General features: G+C 41.4%; 1 protein-coding gene across 1 annotated transcript; it reads right to left on the bottom strand.

Moving 5' to 3' along the window:
- Window positions 1-586: 586 nt before the first annotated feature.
- LOC101163419 (spondin-2) lies at window positions 587-16,945 on the bottom strand. The gene is made up of 6 exons (XM_004073327.4): window positions 15,955-16,945; window positions 13,444-13,672; window positions 11,896-12,116; window positions 2,958-3,149; window positions 2,476-2,647; window positions 587-1,554 (listed from the first exon to the last, which is right to left on the bottom strand). Exons 2-6 carry the CDS (start codon window positions 13,670-13,672, stop codon window positions 1,364-1,366), a joined length of 1,005 nt encoding a protein of 334 aa, XP_004073375.1. The 5' UTR covers window positions 15,955-16,945; the 3' UTR covers window positions 587-1,363.
- Window positions 16,946-18,091: the final 1,146 nt, after the last annotated feature.

The raw sequence follows: 18,091 nt of genomic DNA, 5'->3' as shown, positions 1-18,091 counted from the left end.
TACATTTTTATTATTTAAATTTGATCTAAACACAAATAAACAAATAGCTGTAGATGGAAAACCTGTTAAAAATGTGTTTAGTAACTACAGTATAATTTATTATACAATGACGTTTCTTTTTCTATTCATTACAAGGCGAGTTTGATGATTTACCAACTATGACCACTAGTTGGTGATATTTCACTAAAATCACAGCTATTGCAAGGCCTGTGCATTGCCTTTAAATACTGTTTACATGAAAAAGTCTTGAGCCAATCATTCTTAGGAGGGCTCAGCCAGAACAAAAACAGTGGTAAAGACATGCATTATATATTAAATGTTTACCATTTATATATCTAAATAAATGTTTTTGTGACTTTTAATGATGCACTACAACTATTTCATATTATTTATGGATTCAGACATGTGTCTGTAAATGCTTATTGTGTTCAGTGTATTTGGTTGTAAAGACAGAACTGTATGTCCAAGTTCATACATATAATAATACATCTGGGTTCTACTTATTTTATTGGATTTATTAAATTCAGTTTTTTTTCATCATTAAAGTCTGATCTTTATTCAAAAATGTTATAATGAAAATGCTGCATTTATGTTTTCTAGTTGAAAAACAGCTCCATGTTTATTCAGGAGTAATACAGGATTAAATACACTTTACAGTATGTACAAAAATTCTTCAACAAAACATCAAAAGATATCAATTCTCAATTATGATTTGTTTTTCACTATATTCTGTTCTAAAATAGGTTGTCCCCATTTCCGGTATGTTGATTTAGTGGTCAGGTTTTATTGAAAGAGCTTCACAAGCCACATGTTTTTAGGTTATCTGTGTAACCCAACACTTGTCTGCCTGCAATTGTATGCAATATGTGCAAGGACTTCTATGTGCAGTTATGTGTGCGCATGCGTGCCTTTCGTATGTAAGATTTTACCATGAGCCTCAGCCAGTATTGGCCTACATTTTGAATGAAAACTGTCAATCGTGAGCAAATCTTGACGAAAGAACTGAAAAGTTCTGATTGAAACTTTTGCTAGATTTTTTCATTCATTCTCTAAATGTTCAGCCTAGAACAGAGCTGAAAGCATTCTGCTTTCTTTACATTTTGGACATTCTCTAATCTTTATAATAATTTTGTTATTCCACAAAACATTGAAACTATTACCAATACCCTGAATATCATCGAAGACCATCTTTATTTTGTCCTTTCTGTCAATGAAGGACACCCACAGTTTGACCATCAACGCTGCAGGTTTGAACCTTTGACAGCTTCCTGTAGCAACAGTGAAACAGGCCTCTGCTCCAGCAGAGAACAACAAAGTCAGAGCATTGAGCAGGGCTTCGTTGGTGCTCCTGCTGTTTCGTGGGTTACTGACGATTCTTCATACAGCTGTATGGGACGCATTCAGCCTGCTCTTCCAGTTCAGGGCAGGGACTCCCGGCATTGGCTGGTCGCAGGAGGATGTAGCGTGTGCGGTGGCGAATGCCGCCCCTGGAGCAGGGACCCAGACACAGACCCCAGGAGGACCAAAGAGAGACTTCACAGTCTAGAGGTGTCTCTGTGTTGAGATACAAGCGATTAGAACTGTTAATACCCATTCAACACTCTTTTGTAACAATTTTATTCAAATACTTAAATTTTCTTCGATGTTACAGGACACCAGAGCACGTTTGGTCTGCACAGGAGTTCGTTTCAAGGGGTGGCCGTGGTGCAAAGGTAGGGCAGTCAACCTCTGATCGGAAGATTGGTGGTTCGGTTCCCGCCTTGCCCACCCATTTTGTCAAAGTTCCCAGATCCCCAGATTACCGCTGGTGGTTGTAGGTTGGCGCCAGTGTTCAGCAGGGGAGCCACCATCAGTGTGTCAATGTGTATGGGTTAATGGGGCTGTGACTGTAAAGCACTTTGGGCCTTCAAGGAAGGTAGTAAAGCGCTATACAAGTATACACCATTTACCATTTCCTTGGATTTTTTGCTTTTTGGTGAACTCTCTTGTTGCACTAAGCAAGTAAAATCCATCTTAAAGGCAGTCTCTTATCATCCTTTGATCTATTTTAAAAGTGGTCCAACAGTGTCTTTGAAATATGATTATGCCGTTTTTGGCCCAAATCAAAAAGTCTGTGTGGTTTAAAGGACATAGTTTCTGCAGGGCGGACCAGAGATCTTGCGACCCCCCCCCGACTGTTGCTTCTTCTGCGTCTGCTCTGAATTCACTAAGATTTTAAGAAAGAAATCTTCAGAAATAGAATTCTCAGCAAAGTTTTCCTTTTATCCCGTATGTCATGAGAAAAATGCCACAAGAACAGCAAAAGCATCAGAGTGGGTCTTTAAGGACTTTATAAAAACTGCACCAGGATACTGTTTGTGTTTTTTTTTTTTTTTTACTGCTCAGCTCTGTAATCCCCGCCAACAACACCTTCTAATATTTGAAACATTTTAAGTAAAAGTTGAACCAACAATAAAGTGTTCCCCGTGACCTTACCCGAGAAACGACGAGGACTGATGGAGTTTGGCAGAATGTGGTTAGACAGCACGGTTTGGCGGTTGGCTGATCGGTGCTGCCGGGTGATTTTTATGCTGGCTATGGCCGGAAGCTCCTTTAGGCGAGGGTAGTAGAAGGAGTTGGCCGGATGGTTTGGCACCTGAGATGTGATCTGAGCAAACCAGAGAAGAAAGATTTGTCAGAAGAACCAGCAGATTCTTACACACACACAAAAAAAAAACACATTAGGCTTACTCTGAAACACATAAGTGGAAAGGATGGATGGCTGGTTATGTAAGTGAGGCCCTTCTTAGTCAAATCACTTCAGGTCAGACACAAGTTCTGCCAAGCAATTATTTACTAAGAGACAGTGAAGAAGTCCGTCCTCCTGCCATACTGGGTATTTATTTTAAGAATAGAAAAAAGTTCACCCTTTGTCTTCATAAAACAACCTAGAGAAGAAGCAGATGACCATCTTGTACCTTTGAGATGTTTTCTGGCGGGCTGGTGGGGAATTTGGGGGAGGAAAAAGTGAACCCGCTGTTGGTCCCCGCATCGTAAGGCTGGAGGTTGACCGTCACTTCCTGTTTCCAGTGGTTACCCTCGCATAGGTTCAGACTGTTCACACCAACAAACCAGTCAGGACTGGGGATCATCTTCACCATCAGGGACAACTGTTGATCACAGAGAAGCAGAGCCTCAGTTTTCAGAAGAAATTAAGCTTTTTAGCCCTTGTGCTATCTTAGATGACCCCACCCATACATTGATGTGTTATCCCAACCATGACAAAGGTGGATAAAGGTGGAAAGATTTCATGTAATCCATGGACACCAGTGAAGATCACAAATCATTGAAGAAAAAAGGTTCAGAGCACTGTCTATTGGGTCTAGATGACCCAACTCCCAATGTTAAAGTGCCTAGGATAGCACAAGGGTTAATTCGAAAAATGAGATGGAGAAGCTGTTGAAATGACCGTGCTGACACAAATTATAGCAGGTATAAATGATTTTAAATATTAAGAATGTAGAAGAAGAACAAAACTCATTTCATTTCAATATTTGTCTTTTTCAAATATGACCAAAAAAAAGGTATTTTGTCAACAGAATCCAATCTCATCGCTCCCCATTTTCAAAAAATGTGAAAGAAATGAAGACATAGGTTGTGTCCGAATTCCCTTTGTGCTTACTAAAAACACAGTCTAAGAGGTTTCAGAAGCAGTTTTTAAACCCCTCCATTAAAAATTATCTTTGAAAAAAATCGATGAAGCTACACTGTGTTAAGAGGTTAAATGGCAGTAATGCTCACACACACATAATCACATGAAACCGTGCCAAAAAAGGAAAGACGTGCGCTACCGTCCTAATGATGCTTAAAAACACAGGAGGGGTTGCATGAGCAGCTACAAATGGGTTCAAGACAATTTTTCTGTGGTTAGAAAATGTAGTCATGGATGGAAGTTATTCCAGGACAGTTCCCAGTTGTTGGAAGTTCATGCCAAGGTTAAAGCGTGCAGAGCTTGAGGAACGATCCAAAGAAACATCATCCATGTCGGACATCTGTCAATGTGCCAAATGTGAGGGGTTATGACAACACACTTGGAAAAATTCAGCAAAGTATTAATTGCTTTGAGTGGTTGCTTGGACAAAGGGCTCATCAAACTTCAGGAAGAGAGCAGACCTGAGGGGTCGACTTCAGGGCATGAAGCTGTGTTTTCGGCACAAAAATGTCATCAATTCTGTCGAATATGGTGATGGACAGCTTTACATTGGGAATCATTTAGCAGAAAAATGACTGTGGTAGTTTACAGTGAAGCCCTTTGATAGACTGGAAACACTCAGCAGTAGCTGAGGATAGGCTCCAGCAACCCTGTGACCCTGACAGAGATTGAAGACCCAATGAAAATTGTGTTTTTAACATGGTATTGTGACATTTTTCACATGATGGAGGACATATATTAAGAAAATTAGGCTTGAAATTGCATTTTCTGACATTTTGTTGTAAACCAGGAGCAAACGAAAAAAATGACCTTGGAAAAAGTTGTTGTTGCGACATAGAAGCCATAAGCTCCCTGCTCTGCTCCATTCTGATGCACCAACTTGCAGTCAAACAGATCCATGTAGGTCTTCCTTTTCCTCTTCTGAGCTGGTTTTTGGCTCAAAACTATACGTCTGGATAGCTCCAATACTGCTCACCATTTTTGTTGTACCTGTACTGTTAGGTTGAGATTGTAAGGGGCTGTAAGCTAGCAGGAGAGCTTGTAAACAGAAAGCTCTCAGTAATGGGGAGGGGAAGAGGAGCGGGGTTGCTCCTCGCCAACAGTCCCGTCCACAACTCAGACGGAAATTTCTGATGAACTACTTGATACTGTTGATCATGGGATCCTTTTGCACAGACTCCAAGACTGGGTTGGCATCTCTGGATCTGCCCTAAGTTGGCTCAAGTCTTATCTGGAAGACAGGAAATATTTTGTTGAAATTGGGAGTTGTGTCTCAGACTACATGGGCTTGAATTGTGGTGTGCCCCAGGGATCGATCCTGGGACCCCTTCTGTTCAACCTCTACATGCTGCCACTAGGGCAGTTAATACGCAGTAATAACATTTCTTATCACAACTATGCAGATGATACTCAGATCTATGTGTCACTGACAACAGGTGAATATGGGCCGGTGGATTCACTCAGCCACTGCCTCCAACAGATCAGTGCGTGGATGCAGAACAACTTTCTCCAGCTAAACTCAGACAAGACCGAAGTTATTGTTTTTGGCCCACAGAAACAAAGAGAAATTGTCAGCAGCTACCTTCATTCTCTGTCTCTTAAACCCTCAAATCAAGTCAGAAATCTAGGGGTAATCATGGACTCTGACCTGAACTTTAACAGCCATATCAAGTCAGTAACATCAGCGGCATTTTACCACCTGAAAAACATTGCCAAAATCAAAAACATAATCTCAAAGCGAGACCTGGAGATACTTATTCATGCATTTGTCTCCAGTAGGTTAGACTACTGTAACGGCCTGCTCACCGGCCTCTCCAAACGAGCTGTAAAACAGCTTCAGTACATCCAGAATGCTGCTGCTCGAGTCCTGACCAAAACCAGGAAGTATGATCACATTAGTCCTGTGCTCAGGTCTTTGCACTGGCTCCCTGTACCTCAAAGAATAGACTTCAAAGCAGCTCTGCTTGTGTACAAGTCTCTCCATGGCCGAGCACCAAAGTACATCTCTGACATGTTAGTGCCATATGAACCATCTCGTACTCTGAGGACCTCAGGGGCCGGCCTCCTGTTGATTCCCAGAGTCAGAACTAAACAAGGGGAATCAGCGTTTCAATATTCTGCAGCTAAAATCTGGAACAGCCTCCCTGAAGGCGTAAGACAGGCCTCTTCTGTGTTCATGTTCAAATCTAGACTTAAAACATTTCTGTTTAGCCGTGTATATGACTGAAAGGTCCTATCTGCACTTTTCTTTCCTTCCTTTCTTTTTAAATCTTTTTTTTTTCTTTTCTTTTAAAGTAAATTTTATGTTGATTATTTCTATGATGTATTGTGATTTTAATGCATTTTTCTGTTTTGTGAAGCACCTTGAATTACTTTGTGTACGAATTGTGCTATACAAATAAACTTGCCTTGCCTTGCCTTACTGCTTCTATGCAGATACTACAGAGGGGCAATTGTGAAAGTTCTCCCACTAGGTATACCTCAACTATAAGAGACAAAATGAGAAAAAATACTGAAAATCCATTGTTGGATTCTTCAAGAATTTATTTGCAAATCATGGTGGAAAATTATTTATTATTTGGTCACCTGCAATTAAGCCAGATTTCTGGCTCTCACAGACATACCTGTCACTTCTTCTGTAAGATGATCCTCTGTCCTCCACTCTATACCTGTATTAATGGCATCTGTTTGAACTCGTTCTCTATATAAAAGATACCTACAACCTCAAACAGTCACACTCCAATGTCTACTATGGCCAGGTTCAAAGAGCTGTCTAAGGACACCATAAAAAAATCTTTGACCTGGACCATCAGTGGCTAACTAAATCCTTTTTTGCCCCAATGCATATCCTTGAAAACTACACATGTTCTTTTTTCAGTCAGACAACTGTAACAGTAGAAAAAGCTTTATTTTCCAGATTTTAGTTTGGCATAAGGCTCCATTCAGATATAATAAAAACAAGATCTTCATCGAAAACCTCTGGTATAAAACTAACCCCTAACGGAGCTCACAGGTGGAAGCTCGCACAAATGGATGAATATGAAATTCTCCCAAGGTCGTTCATATTTAGTCTAAAAACGGCATAATCATAATTAAAAGACCCCTGGGAATGCTTTTACAGTAGTTCAAAAGATGATCGGAGGAGGACTCTAAGTAGATTCAGAAAATGGATGGTTGGATGTGTGGATGGTCCTGTTGAACATGGATGCATCTGAAACTGTCACCAAAGTATTTATCAGTGCACTTTGAGCCCGTTTGTCCTGTAGCTAGAGCTTTGCTGAAACTGGGTCAACGGTGTGAAGCACACCAGCACGTCTACAACAGCCCGCCACAGAAAAGAAAATAATTCAAGTTTTACAATGGCCTGCTTAGAACCCAGACTTCAAACTGTTTGGAATGCCATGGCAGGACTTCAACAGAGCCATGCACATGCCCGCAAACCTCAATGGGCTGGAGTTTGAAGAAACAGTGAGCCACAAATCATCAACAACTTTGAGAGAGACATAAACCAATTCCTACAAGTAGTTTGTACCAAATGTGCCCCCAAAAAACGTTTAACTTCTGCACGTGATGCACCAGATAGTTTTCGACTGTGCCCTGATCTGTAAAACCAGAGATACAGTAATTTTGTTCTAATAATAATATCATTTGAGAATGTGTTGACAAGATGCAATTATAACGGAAAGAATAAAAAAAAAACTCGAAGTCAAAACTGGGAAACACAAAAGTAGCTCAATATGAGCTTGCTTTAACAGTTTCAGACATTTCTTTATTAGTTCATGACTAATGTGACAAAAGGAGTCCTATGAGCGTTAAAACATTAACCTGGTGAGGAAAAACTCTGCACAACAAATCAATGATGAACTCACCCAAACCGCAAAAGCTAAAAAAGCTCATGACCTAAGACATCCCCGCCTCTCAGTGATTGTTTTAAAACAGCCATAACCTGGTCTAAATTAAAAAACCCTCTTGGACGTTTAATCTATTACCCATTGGTTGAAGGGCCTATATGGGTTCTTTCAATCTGTCTGCCATCTCCTGTTACTCAGTGTGTGAGATGAAATGTTTTCAGGAGATGGTGACCTCACAGAGGAAGTGGCCAGAGAGTCAGCAGATAACCAGACTACAGCACATACAAAAGCATCTCGTAACTCAGTCTAAAGAACACCAGCTGAGTCTTTAGGAGAGGGGAATGTGGGTTATTGATCATGAAGTGCAGTCTGGAGTTGGACAAAGCGCAGGAGAAAATCATCCAAAGAAAGTCTACTGTGTCTAAAAGTCCCAAAAGATCAGTTTTCAAGACCCACTTTGGATCGAAATGGCGTTTTTGGTATTTTTAACATGTTCTTGTGGCATTTTTCCTATGATGAAGGACATTTATAGAGAAACTAAACTTGAAATTGCATTTCTGAATATTTCTTTAGTGAAACTGTTGTGAATCAGGAGCAGATGAAAAAAATGCAGTTGGAAAAAGCTTGTAGTTGTGACGAAAAAACTCTGCTCCTGTCCATTCTGATGCATCTACTTGCAGACAAATAGATCCATGTACATCTTAATTTTCCTTGTCTGAGCTGGCATCTGACTCAAAACTGTACAGCTCCAAAATGCTCACTTGCTTTTTGTTGCACTGCTAATGTTAGGTTGGGGCTGTAAGATAGCAGGAAAGAGTGTAAATTAATAGATGATAAGAAGTGCGGAGGGGCCTATTTCGTGTCTGCGGTCCTGCGGTCCAGCCCACAACTCAGAGGTGAATTTCTAATGAAATCCTGCTGTTCTGCAGAAACCATGTCCTGGAAAACGACAGGTTTTTTGATTTGGCTAAAAACAGTTTAATCATGACTAAAAGTCCACTGGGAACCTTTTTACACTAGATCTAAAGATGATCAGAGTGGACTTTAAGGTCTGAAAAAGAGCAAAAAGAAAGCTATTAGAGGTCTATCACACTTTTTTTTTTAAATGTCTCTCCTGTCTCTTTCTTGAATGTTTTTAAATCTGCCCACATGCTCACCTTCTCCTGAACTCAAGGATAAAATGGCATCTCACCTGACTTTAGCCAATTCCTAAACTTCAGACAAACATCAGTACAGAACGTATCTCCATATGAGCATTTATTAGCAGTAATTCAAGCTGAAATACAGAAACACTGAAAGGTGAAGTAATTACGCCGTGGGTTCAACAGTTTGTCAAGCCTTCTTTTAGGGGTTATCTCTAACACGACATTTTTATTATTATTTAGGAATTTACATTAAAGTATTTGTCATTGATGTTTGTGCCTCAGCTCCCTTTGTTTATTACCTAATAGTAATTTATAGGTTTTCTTTAAATCGTTATCAGGTTTTTATTTTAGCCAAATTTCATGAATGACTCGTATTACTGCTGTTTAGCTGTAGAGCAAGCCCAAACCATTATGCCGTCACTACCATGCTTTACACTTTTTATTGTAAATATGCTAGGATGAATTAAGTAAAAGATGTTCATCCTGCTCTTTGAAGGCACAGCTTGACCTTTGAACAAACCCTCTGACCCGTCAGACTGACATTCTGAACAATTCGTCTGTCTGTGAAATGTTGGACTCCCAATCCAGTCGAGTGGAATTAAATTCCCTCTACTGACAAATGGCGGGCCAAAACCACTTCTCCTAAATAATTTATTCCCTCCTTTGTAATTTGTGCAAACTGCCAAAACATCTGCCCTTACTGAGGTGCTCAATCATGACTAGTGAAGTGCATCCGATCAAATGCATTCCACTCTGGATGCTGCTGCTGCTGAAACCCTGACAAACCAACACGTGTTCAGCATTTTGTTGTGCTCCCATGCTAAGAAATTAGCAACATTTTCATGAGACAAATGAATGTATGCACTGCTCATTACTGAGCTGATGCGTGCTGGTGATATATAGACCAGAACGTCTCTGGTGCAGATGGTTCCTCGGAGCTTCCAAAAGGTCGCTCTCACTTTGTCTTCATCACTGCAAGCGTTCTGCTCTGTCGGAGAGAAAACGAGCAGACAGTATATGCAACCTGCTGCAGCTCCCTGCCTGCTTTCTCGTGCTCTGCAACCTCATGGCTTTGGTATGACCCGTCTGTTTCAAGTTACAAAACAAACAACGAGATGATGCTCATGAATATGTAGATACAAATCATATGCGTTTGGAATTTTTGGGGGGGATTTTGCACCGAGGATTTTGTTGTTAACAAATGAAAACAGATGAGAGCTTTAAACAAATGTGGGACACTGAAGAAGAAACAGAGAGAAACCAGCACAGGTCAAGCAGGGAAGGGATTCTCTGTCAGCATGAGCAAACAACTGCTGTGCTTTTGTTTTCCTCGCTGAGCTAGCAAGAGACACAGACTTGTTCAGGGCAGACACGTATATCATATAGCTGCAGGACAACCTGATCGTAACTTTTAACGCACAGAGGGTGCCCTCTGACAGGGGGTTGTGTTGATTTTAAAGGGCTCTCAGGTTCAGGCAGAGAAAGAGCCAAAAAAACAAATGTAGGTCACCAGACTTTCAGTCAGGCGTGCACCAATTTTCTAAAAGCTCCAGCAAATATCAAGCTTTTTCCCCTCATTCATCAGCAAGCCTGGGCTGGGCAAATACAGGCAGTGCCATAACTCTCAGAATGCTTTTTTTTTGTTTTTTCTCCACACCATAACTCAAATCCCTTGTCTTTGTTTAAATCCTCGCCACAAATTTAGCCCACCCCACAAAAAGGGATTCCTGCCATGACCTTTGCTCCCAGACTTCAGTTGCAGCAGCTGAGGTATCCTGCAGTCTGTGTTAAACTTCAGCTTGCAAGGGGCTTCAACAGTCAGGATGACCTTTTATCTATTTTTTTAATTCATTGAATGGAGACCTTTTTTAATTTTACAAATAAAACAATTCTGTTATCGGAGTGCTGATTTGTGGGAAATGTGCTTTTAAAATCATGAGAAATGACCTTGTGCAGCATGTTCATGCTAAACATAAAGCTTCACACTACAGCTTTTTACAAATATTGAAGACAGTTAAGTATATTATTCACCTTTAAGACCCACTTTGATGAAAATTGTGTTTTTAACATGTTCTTGTGGCATTTTTCTGATGATTTTTCTGACATTTATTTCAACAAAGTTGAGCTTAAAATTGCATTTCTGAGTATTACTTTAACCAAATAGTTGTAAATCAGGAGCAGACGAAAACATGTCATTAACAAAAGAGCTTATTCGTGGCGTAGACCATATGCTGGGCATTTCACAAGCTCCCTGCTCCGCCAAATACATTTTTGGTGGTGCTGCTGTTTGTGTAAAACTACCGTAAAGCCTCTTATTTTGGAGAATCAGAAGTTATTTATGTTGGGTGAGTCAAAATAACAGCAGCTTAAACTAAAACCAGAACAATGTCTATGAATACATCAGCTGCTGTCTCTTCAGAAATTATGAAAAAGCATTTTGGAGGACTGGTAAAGGTCTCTCAATTTGCTATAATTTCAGGAATGGTTAAAAAAATAGTTAATTTTCTGTTATAAGTTCATCTCATTTAAAAAAAATTAACTTAAATGACAAAATGTAACTAACAAACCCATTGTCTATTCAAATCATTAACATTGTTCTTCAAAGCCAAAGAGCCACAATGGAGGGATAAAAGAGCAGCATGTGGCTCTGGAGCCTCAGGTTACAAACACCCATTCTAACCTAAAAAGACAAAATATCACTCATTCTGAACATTTTTTATAGTACTAAAAAAATTACTGAACTGGTTCTGTAAGCAAGTAATGCTTAAGTTCAAAAACTGTAAACAGGTTCATAAACGGGTCATAAAAGCAGTGCATCTGTGACGTATGTGCAGCTCAGACAGAGAAAGATGTTCCTTGGACAGAGCACGGCTCTCTTCAGTTCAGTCATGATGCGTCACTGAGTTTGGTGGCTTCAGGCCTCTTGGGTTCAAGCCCTGCTTTGTGAGCTCAGAGTTCAGAGGCACAGGCGGCGAGCAGACGGAGAGCAGACCGAGCAGGATGGATGTGGGCGTTTGTGGCTGCTGGGCTAAACATAGTCTGACTGGATTTAGTGGAAATAGGTGGTGATATGTTTGGTTGAAGCGGATGGATGATGTTATGGGGTCACCTGGGTCAAACAGATGGTTTGTGCAACTTGTTGCATCTGACCAAGTGTGTGTTTTTGTGTAGGAGTTTGGCCTTTTTATTGATCTTTTTCTGTGCTTACCAGCGAGCTCCGCGGCTGCATGTGCACCTCTGTGGAGCTGTGCCCGATGCCGTTGGGAATGCCCGCCGTTCGCTGCATGGCGCCGACCGTGCGTTTCTTCCTGGCCTCTTTGCCCGCCTTCATCAGCTCCACTGTCAACCCGAGTTCGGCAAACTTCTGCACCCCTAGACTGGCTGCAGCGCCCTCCTCCCATAGCCTGAAATGGTGATTGTGGCTGACCGCTGAAGAAAAGACAAGAAATCGAGGAGAAAAGGGGGACCAGGGTGAGATGCTTATTCACAGGAATGCATGTCAATGTCAATGAAGCACCACAGAGCCTCAGCCAGACGCTGAGATCATTTCCACCACAGGGCCTGCGTATTTCTGGGGCTGTTTCCTCCTTCCTGCACTTAACGGATAATTCTGAAGGAATTGTCCATATGAACGTATTATTGCAAGGTCATATTCCCCCTCTATGACTGCTGAGACCACAATGAAGCTGCCAGGAGGAAGGTCAGGCAGCCAAATGGTGGACAACTATTTTATCTATTTTTAAAAGCAGTATTGATACTTATTTTTGGCATTGTTTAGAACTACAGAGCCTTTTACTGTCCATGAAATCAGTTCAAAATCCAGGCCCAGCTTTAAGCCAGTCCTTCATGTTGAAACCAATGCACTGGCCAGGGCTGGTGGTTTGAGGGCCCAACAGGTTGGCCAAAAACACGCTGACAAATGCTTCCAGAGCACGCACCCACACAACCATTCCTTTGAGACTCCAACGCTCTTGGCATGTGTGTGAATGTGCCACACGCGTTCAAACTGCCCAGCACACTTTGCACCCTATCGGGTTTCCCTCCCCAAAAACCTCTGCCACTTGTGCACTTAATTGCATTTCCACCCAAACTCATTTCCTTCTTGCATTTAAGTCTTGAAACTTGATAGCACCTCACATTTGAGCCCCACCAGCTCTTCAGACTTACCCTTTCTAAATTGGTCATGTGTTTTTCTACCATCAATACAATGCTGCAGTGATGCCCCCACTCAGAGAACAAACCTAGATTTTTTTTTTACGCTTACAAAGAAATTCAGATGATTCCTCATCGTCTGCTCAGAACTTTTGATCGACCACTCATCAAGTCAATATTGAGCACATATAAAAATCTGCCGTCTACAGGTTGGAGAGGAAAACCGATAACAGGAACCCGGGAGAGAAGAGGTTGCTCCTGTTTCTGAGTTTCTGACTCCATCACACCCTAGCTATCATCACCCACCCCCAACCCCCGTCGCCCTGAAACCACTGCGACAGCCTTTGCTGCCAACACTGTGGTAAACCAGCGGAAACGAGGGAAGGGTTGTAGCCCTGATCGAAGAACTGGAGAAAAATCCAAATGTGGCTGAGCTGAAACATTTAGATTCTGATTTTCTTTCAGTTGCATGTCCCTGAAAAAAACACCCAGTTTGTCCAGTTTGTGTGGGGATTTGGAGAAACCTCAGAACTTCAAAGATCTTCTTAAGTAGAGTTGGCTGTCCGATGCACATTTTCTCTTTGTCCTCGGTGGACCTTCTCACCTATGAGTTTGGACCACTGCGCTGGGGGCCGGAACAGTGGATACTGCTTTGGGAAGGACTGGGGGCTCCAGTGACCTGTAAAGACTAGAATGTAAGAAGCAGGACTCTTGGCTGTGCATTCTGTCCCGTTGAGTGGTCGCAAAGGCCCCGCGAAAGCCAGGCAAAGCTTCACGAGAACAATGAGCAGCTGCCGCCACCAACCGCAGGTCTGCCGCTCCGATGACATCATCTGAAACGAAGGGAAGAGTGGCGTTACTCCTCGATCAGCTTGGTTTGGGACATAAACCCTGGACGCTCACTCTTTCTTGCAGCATCTTTTAAAGTCACCGCTCTTTTGCAAATCACCAAAATAAAAGTCAATCCAGAAATCTCTATCACAACAAAGTGCATCAAAGAATAAAGCTTCCTGAACCCGTTGACCCTTCGACATAAAACACCCTCCTTATTATTCAGGTTGAGGATATTTTGACGCACACCCTGTCTCTGACCAGGGGCAAAGTGCTTCGTATTCATCCAGAATGTCAGTTCCAGGAGTCGCCCTAAAACAAAACAAACCAGATGACACCCATGAGGATGGATGCGCTCCATCTGCTTTGCGGAGCTCACAAACTTCATGTTTAATCACAATCACTCCAGTTAGGAGGTGGACAAAAGAGCAGGGAGTGTCTATTACTAAAAAATGTGTCATATTTGGTCAATTCTTTATTTAAGAGATTTGAGATCAAAATAAGGATGAAATAAAGTCAAAAGATCCTCTGGTGGTGGTCTGAGGCAATGTAAACTCATTCACATAAAATTTTCGAGGCTAAAGGCACCAGGATGACAAAATACTTTTTGTATTTTTTCAAAATAAAGGCATAAACATAAAACATAAAACATAAAATCGCCCCTTTTTACAAGTAAGACACGGAGCTGCTTCTCTCGTCTAAACTATAACCAAAGCAGCTTCAGAATGCAGACAGTTAAATCTGGGCGAATCCCCCGGCACACAGACACGCACATGTACACACCCTGTCAACACACATAACACCCATGTCCTGCTGCATATTGTCCCTGAGGTCTATTTTCAGGGGTCAGATAGAGTTACTCTGCCAATATAGCTGCAAAACTTTATGAAGGCAGTCTAATTCATTGCAAAGTGTTTCATCAATTTTCCCGTCTCCATATTAACTGGTGTACAGTTTAACAGGCGAAACTATAAAAATACCTTTGAGTTCGGAGACTGAAAGAGCTAAGCTTTGATCTAGAAGCTCAGCTACCTGATCACCAACTTTGCAGCTCCAGGTTTGAAGGCTTGAGTGCGCCATAAAAATCCAAAAAGTTACCTAAACTTTGCAGGACGCCCTGTGAGATGATCACAGAAAATGAAAATATGGCCGTTTTACCACTGCATTGATCTGAACGGAGATGATTTAGGAGGGTCAATATCTTTTGCAGTCGTGATCTAATAAAGACATTTTAAAAGTTGCCTGAAACCAGAAAAATGGTTTAAAGTTAGAAGCAGACACAAATGGGATCTCTTTTCTTCTCCTCCACTTAAACTTTGGTCAATAAAGCTTTGCAACCATTGAAATGGGTCCTGTTAACTGTGTTTTATCAGCAAACTCCCAGATTCAGAGGTGCATCCATGCAACAACCTACAGAGGGATTCATGAAACCACTGCGTGGCAAAATCCTATCCCCTCATATGGAGTTCACAAAGGTTAATTTTTTTTGTTTGTTTGTTTTTTTTGACAGGCTGGAAACTCAATAAAACACGGGAATGTGGACTAGAGCCAAACATAAAGCCCGCCGCCCTTTGGGCACTTGGCTGCGCTTTTACAGCCGCCACATGCTGAGAAAATACAAATTCATCCCAGCTCAAACGCAAAGGCTTTCAGGTGTGCATGCAAAGACAGATTTGTGTAACCAGCAGGAGGTTTACTCATATTTTTCTTTTTAACAAGGAAAATGTGGGAAGGTAATTTTCCATTTTTGCCTTTTACTTTTATGAGTTTGGAGAGTTTTTTTTGCCAAGAAAAAAAAATGCATCCATTCATCCTTCTGCTTCTTTTTTTTTTTTATCAGGCTTGCTCAGAGTTCATTTACAGTCAAATGCAGGCGGCAGAAAAGGCAGTGTGTGTGAATGTAGATGGTCAGGAAACATCCACAATGAGGTGATCCAGGTTTCCACCGTAAACTCACCAATCAGAGGATGATTCCTTGAGATCACAACGTTACTCTAAAGGAGTTTAAAAATTAGTCTAAGGCACAGATTCAAACAGCTTCAAACTTTTATTTTTGATCCTCTTTTTGCAGAAAATGATTCTGTCAAACATTTTAGATGCTTGATCCTGTAGAAAACAGGATGTTTTGCATGTAACCGGAAGTATCTTTTGCATCTTTAATGTCTGCATCTGACAAAAACTCAGCATTGTTATTTAAACATTTTAAAAGAAATATTGATTGGAGCAAAAGCCCAGCAGAAATTTTGAAAGAACATTGAACGAATGAAGCGTGTGCTCTCCTCACCTTGTAGGATCACTCAGCCGGTGACAGAGAAGCAGTAGCTCGAGGAGGATACAGCTCCCCCTCTTCCCCTCCGGTCTCACTTCGACCACTGCAGCCTTATCAGCCTTTACTCCTCTTCTACCCCACTATGTCGCTTTCCAAATTTCTCTCCTCCCTGATTCTCCTCATGTTACCTTGCTCTCCCTCTCTTTCTTTTGCTTTCTCCTCCCCTTCCATTTTTTTTCTCCTTGTATGGAAAGGCCCTCCTCCACCGTCCCGTCTATATTCCTCCGTCTATCTTTTGGACTCATTGCTGTTAGTAATCAACACCACATTGGCATGGTGGGTTTTGCTTTTCTCTCCACGTTGTCAGACGTTGAACCTGAGAGCAGAAACATAGAAAGAGCAAAAACAGTTCAGACGGGATCATTTGGCAGCAACTGTAATTAGAGTAAGAAGGAAATTAAAGGATTATAAGTGGTTTTCTTGGGTTTTAATTCTGGTTCTGGTCTCAGTGAGGAACTGGGGTAAATGTGTGTGCTCAAAAAAGGGACAGCTGGTACACACATGGCCAACCAAGCTCATGAAAGAGCAAAATAAAAACTAAATGAAGCCGTTTGTACACATCTGTGAGTCGGGCAGAATTTGTGTCAAAGATTCTTTTTTTTTTTTTTTAGTTTGTGAGAGAGCAAAGCAGCAGCCAGCAGGAGTGATCATTTCAGACCCACAACCATGGACACAGTCAGATCTGCACCACATCAGACCCAAACGCCTTCAGATGTTTCAGCGCCACTGTACAACCCCCCCCCCCATGAATGCCAGGAGTCACAAGCAATCGAGGAGAAAGGGTTAGTCGTGGATCCGGTAACAATTTGGATTTACATGTCCCACAGTCAGAAACAGTTAAGCAGTTACATCCACTCTCCGTGTGTTTCTGCATTTTTTCCAACTCCTCTGATCTCATTTCTGTTGGTCTATTTGTGGGGAAAAACGGGAGGAAAAAGATTGAGTCACACATAAACAACATTTTTCCACATATTTAAAAAAGAAGAAAGCATTTTTTAGGGTTTTTAATTTTAACCGTATTCTCATTTGTCATTTGTTTAAACTCCTGCACAGATTTGTCTTTTTTTTTGCGGTTGATGAAAGGAGATTGTGGGAAAACCCAGATTTCCTCGCTACTGTCGGCTGATTGATGACAGTGAGCTCATCATGCACACGTGTTAGTGCGATCTGTGCATCAAAATCACCTCCAGTCACACTGACGGTTATGCCAGCAGACATTCGGACACACGAAGGCTCATCTGGTGGGAGTGGGCGTCTGCTTGGATTGCTGTGACACACATAAGCACACAGGGAGTGAGTGCCGCTCCACTTTGCTACAATTGCCTGAACTCACGAGGGATTAGGAGGACAGGATATAGGAGCAGACGTGCAAGACGCACATCTTTAAATTATTTGTTTAAAGATGCTAATTTAATCCATTGACACCATTTGATGCAAATTTTCATCAAACAATTTGGCTCCAAAATAACCATAATGTGTCATCTACATTTTTTCAGAGCTGGAAACAAATTCAGGCGTCAAAGTGTTAAAAAAAAAACACTTCAAGTGATGCATTATGTTTCTGAAAGTTGAATCCAACATCGTCATTCAAAGCAGCTAGAAAGGTTAAAACCCAGAACCAAAACAGATATGTAGTAATTTGTATTAGTAAAAAACTTTTTAAAGGTTGAAAGAAGATATTTTGTTTCACAGTATTCTTAAATACTACTTGTTATTTAAAAAGAATATCCTGTTTGCTCACTGGATTCAAGCAGCAGCTGATCGTCCCACATTTGTGCAGGCCGTCTTTTAACAGGCTTACTGTCAGACAGATTATCTGAGCAAAGCACACAATCTAACTAATTTATTGTCTGTCCCAGTGGTCTTTTAATAATAATGATGCCGTTTTTAGCCAAAATAAAAGAAAAAGACCTGCAGCCTGTGACATAGTTTCTGCAGAGCGGCAGGAGTTTGATTTGAAATTTACCTTTAAGTTGTAGGCAGGACTGTTGCCATGGTGCAACCCTGTCCCCCCCTTCCCCTCAGCGTTGCTGACATAAATGGATCTAGTCATCTGCAAGTGGATGCATCTGAATCGAGCAGAGCACGGATT

This window comes from Oryzias latipes, chromosome 10 (assembly GCF_002234675.1).
Source record: "Oryzias latipes chromosome 10, ASM223467v1".
In the NCBI taxonomy this organism is placed as follows: Eukaryota; Metazoa; Chordata; class Actinopteri; order Beloniformes; family Adrianichthyidae; genus Oryzias; species Oryzias latipes.
This window is presented reverse-complemented; position numbering and strand designations above follow the sequence as displayed.

Coding starts and splice junctions, on each gene's coding strand:
- LOC101163419 (XM_004073327.4), bottom strand. CDS start 13,672: ATGATGTCATCGGAGCGGCAGACCTGCGGTTGGTGGCGGCAGCTGCTC. Junction 12,117..13,443: donor GCAGTGGTCCAAACTCATAG/GTGAGAAGGTCC, acceptor TCTTTTCTTCAG/CGGTCAGCCACAATCACCAT. Junction 2,648..2,957: donor CGCCAGAAAACATCTCAAAG/GTACAAGATGGT, acceptor TGGTTTGCTCAG/ATCACATCTCAGGTGCCAAA.